The sequence below is a fragment of the Equus asinus genome, chromosome 20 (genome assembly GCF_041296235.1).
Source record: "Equus asinus isolate D_3611 breed Donkey chromosome 20, EquAss-T2T_v2, whole genome shotgun sequence".
In the NCBI taxonomy this organism is placed as follows: Eukaryota; Metazoa; Chordata; class Mammalia; order Perissodactyla; family Equidae; genus Equus; species Equus asinus.
In genome coordinates, this window is record NC_091809.1 from 91,542,093 (window position 1) to 91,565,271 (window position 23,179).

A 23,179-nucleotide genomic window follows, 5' to 3' on the forward strand; every position below is an offset into this window, starting at 1 on the left:
GAATAAATAAACATGGTGATATTACCCACTTCATGGGTTTGGGGACATTACCTGCCCCACGGGTAAAATAGCATTACCTATTTCACAGGGAAAAAGGCATGTGGGCTGCCTCACAGAGGAGGGCGGTGTGGAATCATCAGCGAGTGGAATTACGTGCAGTTTCTGCACACAGACTTCCTTCGGAGGCTAGAGGAGAGGTTGCCTGTAACATGCAGTCTGCCTCTCATCTGTGGTATGCTTTCATTTGACAGTTCTGTAGGGCGTACCTGCCATTAGTAACCCACTCTGGTGCCTTAGATTCCTGCAGCTAGAATCACTCTTTTAGGTCAAGACATTTTCTCTCTGGGAAGCTCCAGTTAATGTGCCACTTTGTTTCCTGAGAACCAGAGCTGGCCAGCATGCAGGCCTGTGAACACTTCCTTGGGCTTCTCTCAGGTGAACTTTTCAGCTCCCCACGGATTTTAGAGAGCGTTGAAGTCCCTATGACCTATACCAGTGGTTTTTAAACTTTACTGCACATAAGAATCACCTGAGTGGCATTTAAAAATCCTAATGCCAGGCCACCCCCCAGACCATTAAATCTGAACCTCTGGAGGTGGGACCCAGGCAGTATTTTTCAAGTCCCCTCTCCCAAGGTGGTTACAAAGTGTCAATAAGCTTGAAAGTCAGTTACACTATTTTTTAAAGTAATATTTTGAAAGTAATTGTATAGTTTTAAGAACAGACTAGGGGCCGGGGTCAGGGAAGTGGGTTCACTGGGACAATAACATGTGCGACTTGGAAACACCCATGAACCCGTGTGAACTGTGACAGCCTCAGTCAACAAAGGCCTCTCTGCTGCTATTTTAAGGAAGTGAAAGAACTGAAGGGTGTCCTGTTGTAACACAACTCCTGTGGGCCCCAGCCTTCCTCTGCTGGCTTTGCCCTGGGTCTGCTTCTGGACGGGTTCCTGTGGTGACCAGAGTCTCATATTTGCCAGTGTGGCTTAAATTTTGTTCACAGGTAAAAGTCTTCTGGGCACCCTGGTAACTTCAGACCACCAGAGCAATTTGAAAGATGTGTCTTGTGGGATTTGTCAACACTCCAGCCTGTAGAAATTTAGATAAAAACTGAGGCCAGGACGCTAGTGACTCCTGCCAGAGCTGGGGACTATGCCAGAGTCCCTGGTGTCAGTGCCATCTGAGGCCCACAGGGATTTTAATCAGGTGAACTGAGCAACTAGCCCTCGGAGGCCCAGGCAGGGCAACAACCTAGCAGTACAACCAAATGGGATTCAGGCCATACAGTGGGGAAAGGCATTGAACTGGGTCCCCAGGGCCCAGTCCTACCTTGATTCTAGAATTCATTCCTGTGGTCAGACATCGCCAAAGCTTTTCTTGAGCCTACGGAACCCCACCTTGGTGCTGGGCACAGGGGAGTGTTTCTTGCCCTCGGCTGTTCACAAGAACGGGCTCCAGTGTCTGTGGTTGGCACCGACCGCTAGAGGGACCTCCACGCCAGGTCGCGTGGTTCAAGCGACCGGACCCTAGGGTGTGACTCAGTTTTCCAAACTGAGGGGGTCACAGAGACAAGGAATGAGGCTGCCCTCGGGCCCACCTCAATTTGAACGGGATCGTAGGGGTCTGGGGAAGTCCGAACACCTTTGGGCTGCTGCGCTGGGTGTGCCTCTAATACGTTTTTTCCACGGCTTCTCTCTCTACTTGTAATTGTCGATTCAAGTTCCCTTTCTGCTTCCTCGCTTCCATTCTCTGAGACCGAGGAGCGGTACCGAAGGGCTAGAGAAGCCCAGGGGACTGGGAGGTGGAACCGCCTGGTGGCCTCCCCGTGGAAGGTGGCCCGGAAGGGTGCAGGAGGGGGAGGTGACAGGAGCGGGGAGGGCTCCAGGGAGTGGGTGTAGCCTCCGGAGAGAGGCGGGGCTTGAGAGACTCGGAGCACTGCCCAGGGGGCGGGGGCAGGGGCAGGGTAGGGGTCGAAGCCGGGGCGGGATAGGGGCTGAAGTAGGTTCAAGGAGGCGTGATTGTAAGGCCGGTCCCTACCGGCCGCAACGGTGGCCGAGAGAGGAGGAGTGGCCGAGGGGCCGTCCCAGAGGGGGTGGGGGAGCGGGCTCTCCGGGACGAGCCTCCCGCGGGTCCCCGCCCCCGTCACGTGGGCTCCAGACCCGGCCGCTGCCGGTCAGTCCGCTGGTTGGTGGGTCAGTTGGTCGGTGGGTCAGTGGCCTGCAGCTCGGTTCTCGGCCCTCATGTTCGGAGGTGGGAGGGACACGGGAGCGGCCCGCACACCTGAGCCGCGCGGAGAGGAGCCCTGCACCCAGGTCAGTGGGCTCTCCCCACACCCCCAGGCCCGCTGCGCTGTCCGGACTGGGAGTCCCCGCAGGGGCATTGCCTGGGGAACAGAGAGCCCCCAGATCCAAGAACCACTTGGGGCGTGCGGGTCAGTGCCGGTATGGGTCCCGGAGTGTGTCCTAGGCTCGAGGACGGGGACCCTTCCCCCCTTCTCTGGCTAGAAGATGGGAGGAGGGTATAACTCCTGTGGATTTGCTCCGAATCTCCAGCCAACCCTGCCCGGGATCTAGGGACAGTTCGCGGCCCTACAGGTGCCAGGATGCCCCGGAGATGCGCAGGGTGGTCGGTCAGCTCAGTTCTGTGTGGTATGATAGAGCTCTGGAGCAGCCGCATAATCTAGAGAGGCCAAGGTGGTGGGGAAGCTTACCGTCTGTTTGCCCAAGCAAATGTGTTTGCCAGAGCGTATGTCCAGACACAGGGCCTTGGCTGAGACCAACTCTACATTGTAATTGCGAAAATCCAACATGCCTGTCAAAATCTCAGGCCACTGCGTCCCGCTAGACTGCAAGGGGGGATGGTCCTGTTTGAAAGTGGGCTCCTCTCCCTCAGGACATCCTGTCTCCAGACCCCTGGCTTTTCCTCAGGTAAAAATAAGATTACGTATTTTAAGACCAGAACTTCCAAGTTTGGGTAGGATTGAAAGAGTCGTTCTAGCCAGTGTTTAATCCTCTTACAAAACAAATTTTATTTATATTTTTCGAGCAGCTGGATATTTGGTATAGATCCATCTCCCTTTCCATATTTTGGTCTACTTCCTGTCTCTTTCTTCATGTCTCCTCCCAGTTCCTTAATTGATTATGATACAGATCCGAAGTGTTTCCAAATTCTCTGTGTTTCCAAATAACACAAAATGTTATTTGATTTAGAGATTATTTCTCTTGGGTTTAAGAGAGGCAGCCCATTTGTATTCTGTTTAAATTGATGTTTAAATGACTTTGAAGTGGACGATGAGGGAGATTGGTGACTTTTTCACTTACTGCATTCATCCATGATTTTATTTAGTACATTATTATTATTATTACTTTGAGGTTCGTGGATGTGCCAGTTATTAGCTTTTTGCTACTGAGGAAACAAACTGAGAATCCTGGTCTCTTTTTTACTAGTAGGGTAGCTATGGCAGGTGCACTGATGTTAAGACTGCGTAGAATCAGATAAAGGCTATGAAGGAGGTAAGAGCAAAGAATTGTGGGCATTCCTGTCTTTCATCTGAGCAGGGAAAAGCTGGGATAATTTCAAGAAGCGGGTGATGTGTGTGTGATAGACCTCAAAGGATTTCTCCTGGGTTTCTCCAGGCAGAGGTGGGTGGAGGGTGACCTGGGTTGTGGGAGCTGTGTAGGCAGTCAAGCACTGGCTAGGCTAGCCATGAGAAGTGGCAAATGGTCCAGCTTGGCTCCTCTGGTGAGTGGTCGACAATAAAGCTGGTGAGAGGGATGAAATGTGGCCCCAGAGGGCCATGAAGGCCAGGTGCAGAAGTCTGGACTTTGAAAGCATGGGAATCAATAATGGGTTTCAAGCAGGGGTTGACTGATGGTTCTGTGAGTTTAAACAGGGACCTTGGCTCTTGACCCTCCCAACCTCCCAAGGCTTAGCCTGAAATGGGGAAAATCCAGTAAATGTTTGTGGAATGAATGGTCAGGCAACACTTTAGAGCAGTGCTTCTCAGCCTTTAACAAGCTTAAGAATTGCCTGAGGATCTTGTTCAAATGCAGATTCTGATTCCTAGGTCAGGGGTGGGACCTGACATTCCGCATTTCTGCGAAGTTCCCAGTGGTGAGATCCCTTGGCTGTGGATAGCCAGCATTAAGAGCAGTAAGTTTGCAAACCTAGCTATGCCTCAGAATCACCTGGGGAGCTTTTAAACTCTTCCAATAAAGTTACTCTGGGGATGTTTTTATGAAGTTCCCCCAGGTAATTCGGCTGAAGGCCAGGTGGGAACTGCCGTCCTGAACTCTGGCAGTGCGGGCAGCAAGGACCAGAGGGAAAAGACACTGGGGGTGGAGAGGCCAGTTAGGACACTGGAAGGTCAATCCGGATAGAAGTGGTGAGGCCTTATGTTGGGCCTGAGAGGGTGGGACAGGTAGGAGAGACTCCAGAGAGATAGAATCAGTGGGCCAGAGCCCCAGGGAGTGGGCGGTGTCAGTTTCTAGACCCACTGGACAATGGAGACGTGAGGAGGAAGGAACAATTCTGGGAAAATTCGTGTTTGGACAAGGAATGGCCTGCCCTTTAGACTGTAACATTTGGGGTAAAATTTGGAAGTTGTTTTTCAGTCAGCCATCGGAAATTTTTTTTCCTGAAATACAAATCTGTTGATGATGCTCCCCTGTTAAAATCCTCTGGTGGATTCCCGATTCCAAAATGTGAGAAGGAAGAGCTAAAGTGGACACAACTGATGAGGCATTTAAACGTTTGTTAAGTTTCCAGGCTGTGCACCCCCATTCAAGAGGTGACACTCAGGAAAGAAAAAAAAAAGACGTGACACTGTCACCACTTGGTGTGGGCACAACCAGGCTGAAACGCTTGGCAGCTGTGTGTGTATGTTTCCGAGTCACTATCTTTCCTGCTTCCTCGGAGCAGTTCCACCTTATGCTTCCTGGCATCATTCTTTGGTTTCAACACTTGATGGCACCGATGGGTCTCAATTTTCACAGAATCCATAGGTAGTCTCAGAAGGGTGGGCTGTATCATTTGTATACTCTGAAAGCCAGGTCTTGTTCGATCTTGGGGATCTTCACTAGGCCATTCTTAACTCACACACCTGGTAAATAATCTAGGAGGCGCTGTCCTAGAGCAATCTGTTTTGTTTTAGACCCAGAGCTTTTCGAGGACTTTTGAGGTTCAGGGGGCTGCTGATACTCAGCTTTGTCTTCAGGAAATTTATGATTTCTGTTTAGTGCTCCTGGGTAATTCTTGCTTGGGTGCTCCTCGTTAATTCTCGCTTTCATTTCCTCTCTCTGTCACATACACATTTATGCACACTGAGAACTGAGCATTCATTGTGCACGATGCTTTTAATCGCCATGTTCCATGTCGTGTAGTAATCTTGGCCTCTGTAACGCATGTGTGGATGGAAGGTCTTGACAAGATGGGTTAGGATTGCCTCTCTGAAAGGATAAAGTTTAAGATCCTTGTTTGGCATTCAAGGCTTTGCAGAGGCAGGCAATCATTTAGTTCCCCAGCTGTTTCCAGTGTTCCCCAAACTGAGTGGCTCAACAATTTCTAGGCTTTCTGCCTTTCTGCCTTTGCATACGCTATTTCCTCTTCCTGGAAAGCCCCTTAATCTCTGCTCTGTGAGATGAATGGACTCTTATTTTATTTATTTATTTTTATTTTATTGAGGTCGTATTGGTTTTTAACTGTGTAATTTCAGGTGTACATTATTATATATCAGTTTCTGTATAGACTGCAACATGCTTGCCACCAATAGTCTAATTTTTATCCGTCACCATACATATGCACCCCTTTACCCCTGTCACCCACCCCCCAACCCCCTTCCTCTCTGGTAACCACTCATCTGTTCTCTTTATCCGTGTGTTTGTTTATCTTCTGTGTATGGTGTTTGTCTTTCTCTGTCTGGCTTATTTCGCTTAACATGATACCCTCAAGGTCCATCCATGTTGTTGCAAATGGCATGATTTTGTCTTTTTTATGGCTGAGTAGTATTCCATTGTACATATATACCTCATCTTCTTTATCCAATCATCAGTTGATGGGCACTTGGGTTGCTTCTACGTGAATGAACTCATTAATCCTTCAGGATGCAGATGAAACTCTTTTTTTTTTTTAAAGATTTTATTTTTCCTTTTTCTCCCCAAAGCCCCCCGGTACATAGTTGTATATTTTTAATTGTGGGTCCTTCTAGTTGTGGCATGTGGGATGCCACCTCAGCATGGCTTGATGAGTGGTGCCATGCCTGCGCCCAAGATCCGAACTGGTGAAACCCTGGGCCACCAAAGCAGAGCACGTGAACTTAACCACTCGGCCACGGGGCTGGCCCCCAGATCAAACTCTTGAAACACGTCTCCTCTCTCCACCCCTAAATCATTTTCACTCTGCTCTGTAATACTATGTTTGTATAGCATCAAATATAGATCTCTGCTCTGGTGCTTAGACACTTTATTTGCATGTCTGTCCGTACCCCCTCCAAACTCTTAGTTCCTCTAGGGCTGCATCAGCCTTTGTGTGTAGCCCTACACTTAGCAGAATTCCAGGAAGAGTTTGTGGTGGACATGGGCCTTGAGCTGACTGGCTTTGCAGTGTTTGCCTCAGTAAAGGGGGAATGGGGCAGGTTATTTTGTGCCAGAGATGAGGGAAGGAACAAGAGCAGAACCTGAAAGACTAGGGCAAGCCCAACCAGGCGTGGCCCACATGGCTAGAGTCATAATGTGGCTTGGGGAGGGGACATTGGGAGAGGTGAGGCTGGAGTCTCAGGCTGGGGAGACATCATGGAAGGCCTTGAAAGTGGAGCTAAAGAATTTAAATTTAATTCTGATGACATTGAAGGGGTATGGAAAAGACAGTGAAAGCTGTGCTTTCAGGGCTGGGAAGGACAGGTTGGAGGGACAGGAAGGAACTTATGAGAATGCACTGTTGGAATAACCCATTGGGGTAGATTAGGACCTAAATTAAAGCAATCCAGTAGGGATGGAGAGGAGGAAATAGGCGAGTGAGCTTGCCAAGAAACCCTGCAGGATTTGGGGACTGATTGGATTTGAGGGAGAGAGAAAAGAGTCAAATTGGACACTGACATTTTGTGCTAGTTTGCTGGGGGAAGAATGAGGCAATTGTTAGCAGCATGAGAGCATGGAGGAGCTTCTTGGAAGGGGGAAGGGAAATGAGGGTGGTTGATTCCTTTGGAATCAGGAGAGAGCCTTGGGTAGTTTCTTGCATGCCCCTTATATTTTTACCCATGAGGATGGTGACGCCCAAAGAAACCTACCCAGGGTCACCCAGCTTCTGGTGCAAAACCCAGGCCACCTGGCCCTATAGCCTGGGGCTCTACCCTTTGTAGCACAGTGGGTTTGGCCAGAGGAGAGCTGCCAGAAGGTCCAGATGGAGATTCCGTTAGGCAAGAAAAATGGGAAAAAGACCGGGTTTGGGAGGAATTCAGTCTGCAGAACAGATAAGGCTGGAGTCTTATAGGTCAAGGACTCAGAGGGGAAGTGTCTACTGGCAGCCATTGCCAATGGGGGTGTGAAGGCTCCTGAGTCCTTTCTGTCCTGTGGCCTACTGTACGTGGGCTGATGGGAAGTAGGGAGTGCTTTTATGGTATCGGCACGCTTACACTTGTTAGTGTTCAGGGTGGATACGTGTGTATTAAATGGTTTTTCTGGGAGTGCAACTACCAATCTGTCAGCTCCATGTCAAGATGTATTCCAAGACTAAAACACCTTTTTTTTTTTTTTTCCCAGACAAACTTTTAGGGACACGTCCAACCAGTCACAAGAAGTTGCCTGTGTAGTTCGGGAGTGGGGGTGGTGGTGAGAGCTAATCTGGGGAAGGCAACCAGGCATGAGGACCTTTTCCAAGTGGAGGCCTGTGTGTTGGGCCGGTGTCAGGCATCCAGATGGTTGAGTGAGGGCCACAGCTGTCAGATGAGAAGACAGGACCATATCTAGGATCTGCCCTGCTGCCAAGAGACTCAGTGGCCCTGAGGGTGGATTTCCTCCCCTCCTCACTCCTCCCTTTCACACCTTTCTGCCTGGCCAGGCTCTTCAGCCTCCTGCCTCGCAGGATGACTTCTGCCTTTGCCATGGCCTTTGCCGTGGCAGCTCTCCTTTGCTAAGGAGAGCTGGGTGCTAAGCAGAGCTGGGTGAAACATTTAGATCATTGCCTGGCATGTGGTAATTATCAAATGAAAACAAAGACACAAAGAATGCTGGGATTCAACTTTGAGGGGAAACTTGTCAAGCCTCTTAGCTCTTTTGAGCTGTGTATCTGGGTCTGGCAAGCTTCTACCTCATTTTGTTTTGAGTTTTCGTCTTTTGATTTTTTACTGCTCAGCCACGGTAAAGTATCAGGGTCAGCCATAGATTGCAGACTTGAGATTTGGTTGTCCATGTCTCAGAAACAACTTAAGCAGGAGCGAATGGGGACAGTCTACTAATAAATCTCTAGGAAGAGATTGTTAACCCAGATGAGGCTATGGGGAATGGGTCCTATCATGGCCTCCCCGCCCCTCCCAGCCTATAGCTGCTGTGACATTCTTAGGTGGCTCTGCTTTTGGTATCTCTGTTTCCTCCTGCTGGTGAGGACAGCCATAGGGGAGGAGGCGATCCAAATCCCAGGGCTGCTTCGCCTGCTTGGGGATAGCCAGTGCTTGCTGGTCACTGGGAGTGTTCTGCGGGCATAGTCAGAACTCCTGCTCTGACTCCCGGGTAAAGACATAAATCCACAGTGACTTGTGTGTGTGGTTGGAAGGTACCACTCAGATGTAGCTGGGCCTTTCGGCTGGGCAGGGCCACTCCTGTGACTGTACTGGGGTGTCCCAAGAAGTCTTAGCAAACTTCTCTAAGAGAGGTAGAGAGAGAGTCTGTTGTAGGGATTAAGGGGACAGAGAAGGGCAGAGCCACAGCTCCGACTAGGTAGACCAAACATGGGTCACCTCTGTTCTCTGCATGCATACGTGGCAACTCCTCTCTTCAGGGCCAACAGTTTCCTTCCACCAGCGCAAGACCTTGTTTTCCCTGAATCAAAGATGTTTTCGCATGAATAGCTAGCTCACTGGACTGCTTCGTGGAGGCAACAGAGGCGTAGCGGACTGGCCCCACAGAAAGCTGCCTCCAGAGAGAAGGATAGGGTGGAACTTTCGGCTTTGGTGGGTTTTACAAAGGGTTTGTCTCATGACGTGGGTAGTGTTATTCTCATTTTATGGGAGGGAAACAGGTGCCAGAGAAGTAAAGCGATATATGTTTCTTTTAAGATTCCAGAATATTAGATTTAATTTATTGTCCAAACTGGGACACTTTTGAGAGTGAAAGTTGGTGGACAAATGCTCAACTGGAGGGGATCCTGGGATGGCAGGACTATCTCGGGCCTACTGGGGCATGTGGTATCAAACTCCAAATGCAATAAGCAACCAGGGGTGGGTAGGGGTGCGGGGAATTGGGGAAAGAGGATGACAGTAGGGGGATGGGAGAAGTTAGAACTTGAATTTGGGTGGGAAAGGCAGATTTTTCCAATTCAACATTTTACTAAAGCAAAGAAATAGTTCTTGGCTCTGACACTTGACCTTGACGGGATGTCATGAAAAAGTTATATTACATAAGCTCTGCTTGCGACTGGCCAAGACATCTGGTTCTTTGATGCAACGCTGCTCACCCGGTAACAACAACAAGCGTCCTGTGTGTCTGTCTAGGTTTTCGCTGCCCAGCTCACTGGAGCTGCACAATGCCTCAGGCGGGGATTATTGTCCTGCTTCTGGAGAGGAGGAAACTGACTCCTCCTGCCCACCCCCGCTCCTTCCAGCATGGAAGGCAGTGGTTTCTCCACCATGAGGACTTAGCTTCCCTGATCTCTGAGGACTCTGGTAGCTCTAGAATGTGTACTTGGAATCAGACAGGCCTCCATTTAAATCCCGGCTCTACACAGACTAGCTCTTGCTACTTTGAGCAAGTCTCTACCTTTCTGAGCTTTAAGTTCCTTAGCTGTCAAATGGGAACAATAATAAGCTTATTTCCTTTTGTTCTTGTGAAGGTTAAATGAGGTGATGCATATAAAATGTTGGCTACAGTGCTTAACACATCGACAGTGGTCAATAAATGGTAATATTATTGTTATCATCCTCATCTCAGGAAGCCTGGCAAAAATACTTTGTCAAGAGGATTGATTTACATCATCCAGAGGGCTTATTCTGAAATTTCAGTGGGGAGGTAGCACGTTCTGAGCCTCCAGGTGTGACACAGAAAGGTGTCACACAGCCATGGTGAAGGTGAGCCGGAGGTCCAGGAAGCAGAAGTGCACAGCAGAGTGGGGAACAGCCTGGTTTCAGATGGCTGGTCACCAACGTACAGGATAAGGGTGACAAACAGAGCTCAGAGCCCAGACCAGCTTGATGAGACGTGGCAGGGTAAGCGCAAAGTCCTGCCCTCAGGCTCCAAAAATCAATTGGTGTGTCTCCTACCCGACCATGTGGAAAAACCCACATAAATTGGCTTAGCCTGGCTGCATTATTAGAAGTCCTGAGTTTAGACTTTGCTGGGGGATCATCCTACTTTTCCCTGCACTGGCCCAAACTGGCTATATCTTGAGGTTGTACCCTGGGCGCCACACTTTGGAAGCAGGTGGAGGAAGGACCCTTACTGCTGCAAAGCTGGAGCCCCTGTCCTGCAAGCTTTGGAAGGACCTGGGACAGACAGGAAGACAACAGGCTGTGATTGCAGTTTTCAGATGGGTAAGGGAGCTACCATGTTCTGTGTTACTCAGAGGGGGCAGAGTTGAGGGTCCATGGTGGTGACGATAGAGGGAATTAAAGAGAAGGCATATTTCAGTTTGATGTGATGTAAGAAATTCCAAATAACTGAAGCGTACCTCTAGGGCCAGGCAGCTGTTTTGGAGTGTGTATTGGAGTCTGCCTGAAGAGGGTATTGTCCAAGTGGTATTGACAAGAGAGGAGTTTGTGAAATAACAGGGGAGGCAGGGTTTGCTCAAAGGTAATAGGTCTAACTCAAAGTGCTGTAGGATTTTAGGGGGATAAATGGTGGCTTCTGAGCAGAGAGGTGACTTGCAGCAAATGTAAGGTGGAAGGAGGGTGGAAGGCTGGGGAAGGGCAGCTGTAAAGCTGGGCGGAAGCTTCTCTATCTCAAGTTCCAGGCTGAAGTCCCACTCAGTAACGGGTTGTGGGAGAGAAAGGCTTGAGGAAATGCCTTTGTGGGCTGAAACTCTGAGGCTATGATCCCGAAGAAGTGATTGTGCTGTGTGTGTTCTCTGCTCATGCCTACTTTGGCCCCGCCACTTGACGAGGGCATGAAGGCTTTGACAGACTCATGGGACACCTCCTGAAGAGTTTGAGAACACAGCGTCCTGGAGAACCAGAGCCATGTGGTCTGAGACACTGGGCTCACAGCAACCAAGAGGCGATGGTGAGTGTAGGAGGGAGCCAGCCAGGAGGGCATTGGGCACAACACTAGGAAGTCTGACTGTCTGTCTGTAGCCTGGGCCACAGAACAAGCTTCCAGCCCCAGGAGGAGGCAGGGAAGAGCTGTGGGCAGCAGAGCCTTGTTCAAGTAGGTTGAGGTTTTGGGTGGGGTGTGGATGGGAGGATGGAGAGTGCTGTGGTTAAGCAACATGGATGCCTGAGGGGCACACAATCCTGGCCTGGGTGGCAGGGAGGAGAGCCTGGCAAGGTGGTAGGAAGGGAGGCCATGGAAACCCCAAAGTCAGAATTGGCCCACTGGATCTAGAGAAACGCACCCTTTTAGGAGCAGAGGTAGAGCATAATTCTTAAGTATTCTAGAGTAAACAGACTTGTGACCTCATTTATTATTTCAGTCCCCAAATGATTTTTGAGCATCCTCTGTGCTGAGAACTTTGATGGTGGGAACATGAGATGAGTAAGACATTCCTTGCTTGGGTGGAATTTAAGGAATGTACCCCTTACTCAAAATAGACAGTAATAACCACAGAGGAAACAGTGAAAATTCAGAGAAAGGAGAGGTTGGGGCACCAGGCGTGCTGAGGAGGTGGCATTTGAGGTGTGTCTTGAAGGAAAGACAGGGACCTGAGACACCCCTTCCTATGGGGTGAAGAGCATTTCTAGCAGAGGGAACAGCAAGGCCTAAAGAAAGGCATGGGATGGTAAATTAAGCAGCATGTGTGGAAAACAGCCAGTGGTTTGGTTTGGCTTGAACTGAAGAGTAAGTGAGGTTAAATGGGGAACAGGGATTGGAAATCATCATTTATTAAGTACCCGCTATGCATTAGGCACTGAGCACAAGAGTCATCTGTGCTTGCTTACATCTCATGGGAGCCTTTTAGGACTTTAACCAAGAAGGAAACTGGTTCAGGATAAGTGACTTTCCCAGGGTTCCCTAGCTGGTGAGTGGCTGAAATGAGATTTATGCCCAGCCTACTTGATCCCCAGACTCATATTGTTCTGTCTCTTGCCACCATGTTGAGAGTCCAGCTTATTCAGTCTTAAATTTACTACAAAGACCAGCTCCTCATGTTGAGGCAGGAAGATGGTCAGTCTTCATGTGTCAGATGACATTAACCTGTGAGAAGCACTTGGTGGATGTGGCCAGATTGTCATGATACACAGCCCCAGTAAATATTTATGTGTACACACACATACATATTTAGGAAGTAAATCTCTAAAATAGTTGGAAGTTGCACAGTTGTTCCTGGTGTTAAAGAAACTGTTACTTGCTGAGCGCTATAGGCAATTGCTGATTTCATGGCTAGATTCCTCTATTTTCTCTCCCACTCAATAAATTATGTTAGAATGGGGCAAGATAACCCTGAATCTTCTCTAACTTATACAAAAAGAGTTTTGGCTTTAGTTGCTTTATCATTAGGGACAAGTTACTTGCAACCCACCACACCTGTTGGGGAGCCCAGGGAGTTAGCCTTAGAGGGATGTTAAGCAAGATGGTGCTCTAGAGTGGGTTGGAAGGGTGGGGTGAGGGATGAGAGTCAGAGAACCTTGGGCAGTAACCCAGGTGGGGCTGTGGGGGTGGAAAGGAGGGGCTGGCACAGTTCAAGAAGCTTTTGCTTGGAGCCTGCCTGTGCAGGAGTGTGGAGTGGGTGCTGGGATACCTGTGTGAAAGGAAAGCATTGTTTCCACAGTGGCCTGTCAGGCTCTGAGCAGGTGGGTGCTGGTGGTGGCTATCTGCTGAAATTGGAGTTATTTCTTATCTTGTAGAGCTAGCCAGTCCTTATTGCTGATCAGGTCTGCCCAGGGCCCCATCCTCTGTCCAGCTTGGCCTCCCTTCTAGAGCTTAGGACCCACATCTAGCCTTGGCACCTGCTTCTGTCCTCAGGGTGGACCTGGGATCCTTCACGCTTCCTAGTGGGAAGGTTTCCCTCAGCCCAAAGAGAAAGCCTGAGGAGACCGCCTAGGAAGGTCATGGTGCCAGATAGGGTAGCATCTGGACTACAGTAACTTGGGACCTCATGTTAATAGAGGACTTCAGGTGGGATGAAGCTCTACCCCCATGTCCTGCTTACTAATCACAAGCACTTTGAGAACTGTTAAGGGGTGCTCCAGGGTCACAAATCTAGTCCTTAAATAAACCTAGTGACAAGTGAATGAGGAGTGGTGTTCATGAGGAGGATCCTACATGCTACCTGAGACATGCTTCTCGTGGCATCACTGTTACACACTGTGCATGGAAACCTTTCTTAAGTACCTCCAGGAGTCAGTGCCTGCTTGGCTCTAGGTGTTCTGTAAGAGTGTGGTGTCCACTAGGAGTAATTTCTGGCCTCTCTGGGACACAAGTACAACTTGGTCGTCTTCTGTCAAGGCCACCTCTGAGTTAATAAGGGATCTCCCGATGTCAGTGACCTGGGACCGGGAACCTCCTGCTTCAAGGCTGAAACCAGCTACGAATGTGGTCAGGATTTGGCCCTTCCTCTCCCCCACCCCCAGAGCCCAGCTTCAGCCTCCGTGTTTGGGGTCTCCCAAATCCATCTCCCAAGCTGTGACTTTTCTGCCAGGTGCCTGCCCCCAGGTACCCAAATGGCACATGAGCATCATAAACTCTGCCTGCTTGCTGACCCTAAATGGGGTGCCTGGTGAGACTCTGGCAGAATGGCTGAGGAAGGCGCCAAGGGGCTGTAAGAGCAGGCATGTGATCGACAGGAAACTTCTGCTCTGGGCAGCCTAGTGGCCCTGGCCATCCTGTCAGATATACTGGAGGGTCACAGAAATCTCAGAGCAGGTGCACTGTGTTTGTACCCACAGCGTCCACCTAACTGAGGCTCAGCTCCCAGAGATTTGGCAGCTTCTCAAGGGGAGTCAATGTCATATTTTTCCCTGATCCTAACATTTAGGCCCTCATAAAGGGACCCTGATTAAGGTCTTAGCTAAATGTGTCTCTGGAATACTGCGTGTTCTCTGAGAGGGGAGAGGCCGGGTGTCACATATTTACTGAGCCGCGTGGTTTCCTCTGTCCTCTTTCCTAACCCTCTGACCAGCCCTGTGTGAGGCAGGTGGTATTATCTTCATTACGTAATAACCTGAGAGGTTAATGCATGTTACTCAAGGTCAAAACTAACCCAGCTTGGGCCTGGCCCGGTGGCACAGCAGTTAAGTTCGTATGTTCCGCTTCTCGGTGGCCTGGGGTTCACCGGTTCGAATCCTGGGTGTGGACATGGCACGCTTGACATGTCATACTGTGGTAAGTGTCCTGCATATAAAGTAGAGGAAGATGGGCACGGATGTTAGCTCAGGGCCAGGCTTCCTCAGCAAAAAGAGGAGGACTGGCAGTAGTTAGCTCAGGGCTAATCTTCCTCAAAAAAAAAAAAAAACTAACCCAGCTTTACGTAGTAGAGCCAGGATTTAAACAAAAGTCAGTCTGACTCCAAAGTTTGGACTGTTCTATTGCATCTAGCTCCTCTCCTTCCTCAGGGAGATGAGAAAGGAGTGACAGAAGGCTCAGGGATGGACTGGGCTGAGGCGTGGGGACTCTGGTGTTGGCACTGCCTTCCGCTTCTGTGGCCCTTTTGAATCACACAGACTTCTACACCTTTCACTTTGAGGCTGAGGAAATGTTCGGGTATCTCCTGTGGGAACATAATGGCCCTACACTGTGGAAAAGAAGAGATGAAAAAGATGGGAGAGAGGCACCCAGGAGCTTTTGCAGATGCTCCCACTCCCCGGGGGTCAGACAGACTTTCAGAACAAGAGCTCTGGGCGCCCTGGAAGGGGAGACCTAGTGCAATGGGGTTCTCCAGCTGGCTTGTCTTTGGTCTGCAGGACTGTGTGTGCAGATGGGGGATTCCTGGATCACTTTTCTTAGGAAAGTCCCTTAACTACTCTCTGGCTTAGGCGCTCTTAGGTGAGGGAAGTGATCCGAGTGGCAAGTGTCTTGTGACTGGTGACCTGAGGTTAGGGGCCCAGCCCTGTCTCTCCCTCCCCCGTCGTAAGCTGGAGTTGTTGAATTGGGTTGAAGAGAAGAGGGCTGGGCCCAGGGCTCTTGGCTCCTTGAATGCAGCTTGACAGCTGGTCAGGCTGCGGGGTCTTGGGGTTTCCTCCTTGTAGTGTACCAAAGTCTGGCCTCACTAAATGGTCTTGGTGCCCAGGTGCGGCTGACTTAGAAAGAATATAGATAAAGGACTATTAGGAACTGTCCTTACCTGGTTGTTGCTTAAGGTCTGAAGATGTGAAGCAGTCTCCCTTAGACTGAGAGGGAAGGGAGACGCCAGTGGATGAGAGCAGAGGCCCAAGCCTATGGAGAAGAGGCTGTCTTCCTCCGATAAGCTTGCCCAGCCTGCCCAGCCATGTGTCCAGGATCAGACAGGGGTGTATATTAGTTTGCTAGGGCTGCCACAGCTAAGTACCACAGACTGGGTGAATTAAACAACAGAAATTTATTTTCTCACAATTCTGCAAGCTACACGTCCAAGATCAAGGTGTTGGTAGGGTTTGTTTTTTTCTGAGCCATGTCTCCAAGGCTTTTAGATGGTCCTCTTCTCCCTCTGTCTTCACATGGTCTTCCCTCTGTATCTGTCTGTGCCCTTATAAGGATACCGGTCAGATTGATTAGGGCCCACCTAATGACCTCATTTTAACTTAATTACTTCTTTAAAGAGCTTATTTCTAAATAGTCACATTCTGAGGTACTGGGGGTTAGGATTTCAACATGTGAATTTGAGGGAGGGGGACGCAATTCAGCCCATGACAGGATCTTTCCAAAATCTTTAGTGGACAAGGCTCAGTGTCATGGTGAGGGATGGAGAGGCACTTGCTGCTGGTCCTGCCAAGCGACCAGGAGAGGAAGGTAGAAGCGGCCCAGCTGGTGGAGGAAGCTTGATTGGCCTTGTCCAAAGGCTCAGCCCAGAAAAGTCCTGTCTGAGCTGTTGCCTTGTAGTCTGGACACTCTGGCAGCAATGGGTTCTGTGCAGTGTCTTCATCTGGCTCCCATGTGGCCCTCAGCCGTCCAGTGAAGACTGAGCTGCTAATTCCCTGCTAATACGCTCCTGCCCAGGCCTGCAGAGGAAGCTCGCTTCTCCTCTGACAGAGGCCGGGGCCAGGCTGTTGTTGCCAGTGCACACAGCCTGTCCTGAAGGAAATTCTTTGGTCTCTTACTGGTTTAAACTTTTTAATGCAAAGGGAAAACTGTTGCATTGATTCAAAATTAAACTGTTCAACAAATGTTGAAGTGAAGGTTCAAACTACAGAATAAATTTTGATTAATTCAATTAGTATTTACCCAGAGCCTGCCAAATTCTAGGGCCTGTGCTCCTCCCTAGGCAGCTTGGGAGGCTCGCAGAAGGTAGCTGGCTGCAGGCTAAAGCTATGCAGGGGGTCCCCGAACACTCTAGATGATAGAGAAAACTTGCCAATTTAGATCTGTGTTTTTTCTTGTTGCTTAGCATTCTAAAATAATAGAATGAGGAGAAATGCCTGGTTTTATCATCTGTTAGGGAAAGCTACATCCTCTTCTCCTGTTGGTCTTTTGGGAACATAATTACATTCATCAATTATGTCTCTTGCTCAGGCCGGGCCAAGCATGGCCAAACTCTGCTTATGGCAGAGCTGCCTTTGCCTCTGACTGTCAGGCTGCTAGAAAGGGGCCTCAGGTATGGAGAAAGCGAGACAGGAGAGGCTGTTGTGGACCACTCCCTACCTTATTCAGAAAGCTGGCTAAGCTTTATCTCTCTCACATGTCTCTTCTCCCTTTGCTTTCCACTCAGGTATACACACATTTCACATTTTGTGTCAGCCAACATTTACTGAGTGTCTACCTGTGTCAGGTTCATTGCTGGGCTCTGAGGATAGACAGGTGAACAGAACGTACTCCTTACTCTCCAGCATCTTTTTTAGAAGGGGAGACAGACATACTGAGGAATCATATAAACAGAGCTGTAAGTGAGATAATAAAGGTGGGTACCAAGTGTGACAGGAGCAGAGTGGAGGCATCCAGTACCTTCAGGCACTGGAGGTAGTGGTGTCAGGAAAATTTTCTGGTGTTGATGCATTTGGAGAAAGCCTTAGAATGGGTGGGATTTGAAAGTATAGATGGACAAAAGCATCCCAAACAGAGGAAATAGAGAAAACAGGAAAATCCTTCTGGATATAGAGAGTTGGAAGGCCTAGTGTGGCTGGACCTGAGAGTATGGTGGGAAGTGCAGCTGGCAGGGTGGATCTTACTGGAGGACTTTGATGGCTGAGCTACAGAATGTGGCTTTGTTCTTGAAACAGTGGGGAGCCATGGAGGGTTTGGGAGTGGAGGAGTAATGTCATGAGCTTTATGGAACATATCCTGCCTTCACTGGGAAAGATGGGTTGAAGAAGGGTCAGCTAGAAGTAGGCAGCCTAGAGGAGGCAGCTTTGGCAATCCAGGTGAGAGATGATGAGGATCTGAACGACAATGAGATGAGAGTTTGGTCAGATGTTAGGACCTTCAGGGAGTCTGAATGGCACTGTAGACAGCACCATATGAGACATCAAGAATTTACCTTCAAATCTCTGTTCTGCTGGTCCCCAGCAAGGGAAGGTAGAAGCCTGTGTTCCCCTCTGGAAAAGCCCAGATTCTTAAGTAGTGGGGTTTAAAAAAAATCTTTTATTATAAAAAAAAAGTCAAAGATACACAAAAGTAGAAGGAATAGTATAATGGCTCTCCTTACCTATCACCCAGCTTCAACAATGACCCCTTGCCTGTTGTAGTTTTTAGGCAGTGCTTTTGAGATGAAGCTTTTTGGAATTATTCAGGTTCAGGTTGCATCTGAAGCATTTCTCTGACTCTGTCTATCCTCAGGTTGAGGCAGTGAATGACTTGATGTCCATTTATTCCTCCCTGGAGGTAAATTTGTGTGCGTGTGGATGCATGTATTCTCTGCTGTGAGAAGGAGAATGAGGGTAGCTTTCATTGAAGGATATGTTCTGGGGTTGAGGAAACACACTGCCAGCAGGTTCCTGTCAGTGCAGTAAGGTCTGTGTGCCATGGGTGCAGGCGGGGTGTGGACAGGGGAGAGAGTGGAGGTGAGGATTCCTTAGGGGTGCTGTTTGCAGGGTCAGACACCCTCATTATCCATTCACTGAAGGGTGCTTGTGGCCTGGGGCCTGATTCATGCTGACCAAACTGACTAGGCTAGTCTATAAACCAGACACCAATGGGCTAATTTACTTTGGCAGGCGTTGTCCAGCAGCCACAACACAAATGCCTGCCTTCCCAGACTGGCTTCCTGGCATTTCCCTACCTGGGAAAGTGAATTACAGGGTCATTTGCAGGTTGCTGGGGAGCCAGGATCCCAAACAGAGGGTGCCATGTGGATGGTAGTGATGTCACCCCAGGATGATATGGGCCTTCTTGCCAGTGATCAGTACTCATACCCTCAGAGACAGTGTTTCAGTCACCAGAGTGCCACACAGACCGACACTGTCCAGTCCTTCACTGAGAGTAACTCAGGATGGCTTGGGGATGTGGTGATTGTTTGTACTACTTATATACTCTTTGAATTTGGCAACAATTGAAAAATAAGAGCCGGAGTCACACAGATGGAGACAAGATTTCATGTCTAGGGCTAGTTAAGGTGCTTAGAGAATGTGGCCAATAGGGTTCCCAATGCATCCTGTTGCTGAATTAGCATCCCTCCCTCTATCAGGGACCTGGATGAATGCAGGCTTCCTCTTGGGGCAGGCCACTTCCGTCTGGCAGGGCGGCTTTGGACAGAGAGGGAAGGATGGGGCTAAGCTGCACATGCTCAGTTCCTTCTCTCATTCTCACCAGTCAGATACTTAGCTGCCCCCAGGTGAGGAGGTCCTGGAGAGAGAGAATGTCAGTGTGCTCCCATTGGGTACTCCCATGGCAATATGAAACAAACTAAATGAAGGTGTGAGTAGTGCTGTGGGTCTCAGCAAAGGTCTCTTGGACGGGGAGGGGTGGGGATGCTGTCATAGAGGAAGGAGAATTATCTGGGCCTTGAAAAGTTAGTTTGGATGGGCAGAGACTGGAGAAGGGACCTTTAACTTGAGGGGACAGCATGAAGAAGGCACAGTAAAATGAGAATGCTCTCTGGCTGGAGTATCAGGAACCCAGAAGAATGCGGTTGGAGGTAACCAGGTGTGGTGAGGCAGTGTTGCAGGTTGGTTTGGAGCATAACTTTGGAGTCAGACAGTCTGGGTTCAAATCTCGTCTCTACTGCTTCCTGGATGTGTGATTTGACCAAGTGCTTAACCTCTCCAAGCTTCAGTTTCCTTGTCTGTACAATTTGGATAATAACAGTGATAATATCGAGATATGAGATACATATAAATGCTTAACTCAGTGCACAGTGAGTGCTTAATAAATGTCAGCCATTATTATTACCACCATGTGTCCAGGACAATTTGGGGTCAGCTAAGTAATGCCTTGGATGCCGGACTCGTGAGTTTGGACTGCTGTAGGGGAGGCGAGGGGTTGCTCAGGTGAGAGGAGGCTCTCACTGCCTTGGTTCTCTATACCTGACCACAGGCTGGGGCAGCTGGAGTGGGAAGGGTGGGATGGAGAGTAGCGTCCCTCCCCATCCACAGGGACCTCTCTGCTGTTTGAAGGTGAAGGAGGGGTCAGGGAAGGGTCACAGGGGAATGCAGGGTATACAGTCCAAGGAGGCGAGGAGCTGCCAAGCAAGGGCGGGATCATGCTGAGAGAATTTCTGATCACGCTGAATCTCAGGGGCTGCCAGTATGCCGATGAATATTTGGATATTTTGGTCTGGAGCTTACAAAAGCAGTCTGTTTTATGAGTCATGAAGATGGAGATGAAATGTGGATTGTCCAGGGAGAGACTGTAGAAAGAAAAAAGACTGATCAGAGAATCTGCCTCTGGGTAGTGAGTGGAAGCTGAGAGAGGACATTTAATGAAGGAGGAGGACCTGGAAGAACCCAGAGAACACTTTGTCCCAATTGCTAAAGGAGGAGAGTATCTCAGGGGTGTTGGCACAGATGAGATGCCGAAGAAAGCAATCCAAGCCGACAGTGATCACGGGTCTTGGTGCTTTACTTGTATTAACTAATTTGACCTTCACAACCACGCTTTAAAGTAGGTACTTTTATTATTCTCATCTTACAGAAGAGGAAACTGAGACACAGAGGGTAAGCATCTTGCCCTAGGACACACAGCGAATGATGTCAGAAATAGGGCTCTAAGTGGGCGGGAGGAGGACGAAGGGGGTAAGTGGGTACATGTGCACTGTGACGGATGGCAACTAGACTGTTAGTGGTGAACTCGATGCAGTCTATACAGAAGGCAAAATATGATGATGTACACCTAAAATGTATATAATGTTATAAACCAATGTGACCTCAACAACAACTAAAAAGAAATGGGGTTCTAACCCAGGCAGTCTGACTCTCCAGCTTACACTATGTTGCCCTGCAAAGACTAGAGCTGAGGTAGCTTGATAGATGAGAGCACCGCATCAGTGCCCAGAAATGGGAGTCTCATCAACAGAAGGTGTCAGAGAGAATGGGAGGTGGCGCTCTGGCAGTGAAGATAAGGAGAAATATGAGATGGTAGCCATGGGGGATGCAGGGAGAAAGGAAGTGTTTTACGACAGCAGAGGCTTTGATATTTGTGGTTTTAGAGGAAGGAGCAGGATAGGCGGAGAGATGCAGATACAGCTTACAGAAGGAATGATTGAGAGGGTGGACCTCAGTGATGATAGATTAGAGGATCCAAGGGCAGAGGGGAGTTTTGAGGTGGAGAGAAAGGGAATTGAGGGATTCCAGTTCTCACCAAAGAAAGATGCATGGTAGCTTGCTGAGGAGGAGTCTGAGAGGAAGGAAACACGAGGTTAAAGATCTGGGTGCACGAGTGTCTGATGGTGCTGTATGCGTTGGTTAGCATCCTGGAGCAGGAGGAGGAAGAGACACCTGAACTTGCCTCCCCAGGCAGGGGGAGAGTCAGGGCAAGTCCTGACCAGAGAGGCAGAGCGAGCTGGGGAGCAGGTTCAGTGCAAGCTGGGGGGGTGGTTAGAGAGAGAGAGGTGGAGTTTCAGGTGATGATCCTGTGTACTGACTGCTGACATGCAGTAGGGCTGATGGACCTGGAGTAGGGAGGCCCCATCCTTACTGTCCAGAATGAGGGGTTGGTGAGAGGGGAAACTGAGTTAGAGAAGTGTGGGAAGGGTGCCGGAGGGTTCCTGAGGTGGGCAGTTGGAGAGGTCAGGCTGCCATAGCCTGGTTATACACAGGGAGAGGGAATCTAGAGAGCCCGGCCAGGTCATCTGAGAAGAAACCCTCCCTCAGGTCCTTGCATCCTTCTACATTATTGCTGCAGGACAGTGGTGGCTTCCAGGTAGCTCCCTTTGGTGGTTCCCATTGCCTGATGGATAAAGCCAAGTTCTACGGGTGAGATTAGGTGAGAGACGCTTCACAAGCTGGTCTAAGCCTCATTTGCTGCCAGTCTTTCCCCGTTCTCTGGACACACAGAGCTCTATGCACCATCCCTGCTCCCCTCTAGATTCTTTCATACTTTGGTTATACTCTTTATTCCTCTTGCAATGCATTTGGATTTCTGCTTGCTGCCCATCTGGAGAAATCTCACTTGCTCCGTGAAGCCTTCTGGGATTGCCCACCCTGCACTGTCACTCCTTCCTCCTCCTTCCACACCCTGAACATGCTGAGCTTCCCTCTCTTGGGAGTGAACCTCGGGCTGTGTTGTTGGGGTATGTGTGTCTCTCCCTCGGAATCCCCAGGCCTTTGTGGTGCCAGGCACCTATAATCTTCCCCTTGAATGTTCATCTACTGAATGAATGGATGAAGAGGTGAGTCTTATTGTCCATAAAATGATCAGTAAATGGTCAAGTTTTGAAACTCAGCTTGTCTTTGAAACTAACTTCCACGTGATGTTTTACGTATTACTTGCCCATTGAGCTGGTGACATCGTAGACTTGACATTAGCAGATAATTGCCATCTGAATTTAATTTAGAGTTGTTGGGGAGTTCAGGGAAATGATGTTTTTCTTCTCACAAAGGAATACCATGACTGCTTTAAAACTAGACTCTTAATTAATCTATGAATTTCTGAAGTCCAAACTGGCAAAAGCCAAAGTTCATTGGCTTTGATTCATGGATCCCAGATAGAGGCCCAATTCTACATGTGACCTTCACATTCTAGTTGATGTGGATGAGAGACGAAAGATTTTTGGCTCTTGGTAGATAAATAACTTAGTCTTAGCATTCGTTTTTTTCCTCACAGCATCTACCACAGAGTTTTGCAGATAATAGGGGGCAAATAGTATTTGAAATGAATAAACAAATCTAAAAAATATGTATGTTGCTTTTTGTGGGTCGGGTATTTTTATGACAATTATTTTCTGTTAGGTGTATCTTTTTTCAAGTAAAATATCATCTTGTAAGAGATGAAAGGAGTTGGCAGTGGGCAGCGTCCCTACGAAGATAAGCTACGCAGGAGAGAGGTTTTAGCAGTAAGTCTCTTGGCTCCAGGAGTTTTGAGCTCTGTTTGGTTTGGACATGGAAACCAGCTTCCCTACACACAGCTCTTCACTGCTTTGGGCAAATCTGAAGGGCAAGGCAGTGTGTAGGGGAGAGCAAGCGGGGACCTAGGTGTCACACAGACTGGACTCCACGTGAGGACTTCAGCAGCTATGTGACTTTGGGCGATGTCTTAACATCTTTGTGTCTTAATTACCTCTTTTGTAAATGGGGCTGATAATTACAATATATCCCTCAC

General features: G+C 49.0%; 1 protein-coding gene across 24 annotated transcripts in view; it reads left to right on the top strand.

The window, feature by feature from the left end:
- The first annotated feature begins 2,128 nt into the window (after positions 1-2,128).
- PPFIBP2 (PPFIA binding protein 2) overlaps positions 2,129-23,179 on the top strand; it is a 147,587-nt gene continuing 126,536 nt past the window's right edge. For 4 of the 24 annotated variants that reach the window (XM_070490962.1, XM_070490966.1, XM_070490961.1 and 1 more), the window contains exon 1: positions 2,132-2,311. In XM_070490962.1, coding sequence (XP_070347063.1) covers positions 2,240-2,311 — 72 coding nt within the window. In that variant the 5' untranslated portion in view covers positions 2,132-2,239. Of the gene's footprint in view, positions 2,312-23,179 lie in introns of all 24 variants that reach the window. The other 20 variants (XM_070490972.1, XM_014861213.3, XM_070490976.1 and 17 more) reach the window with 12 other exon arrangements.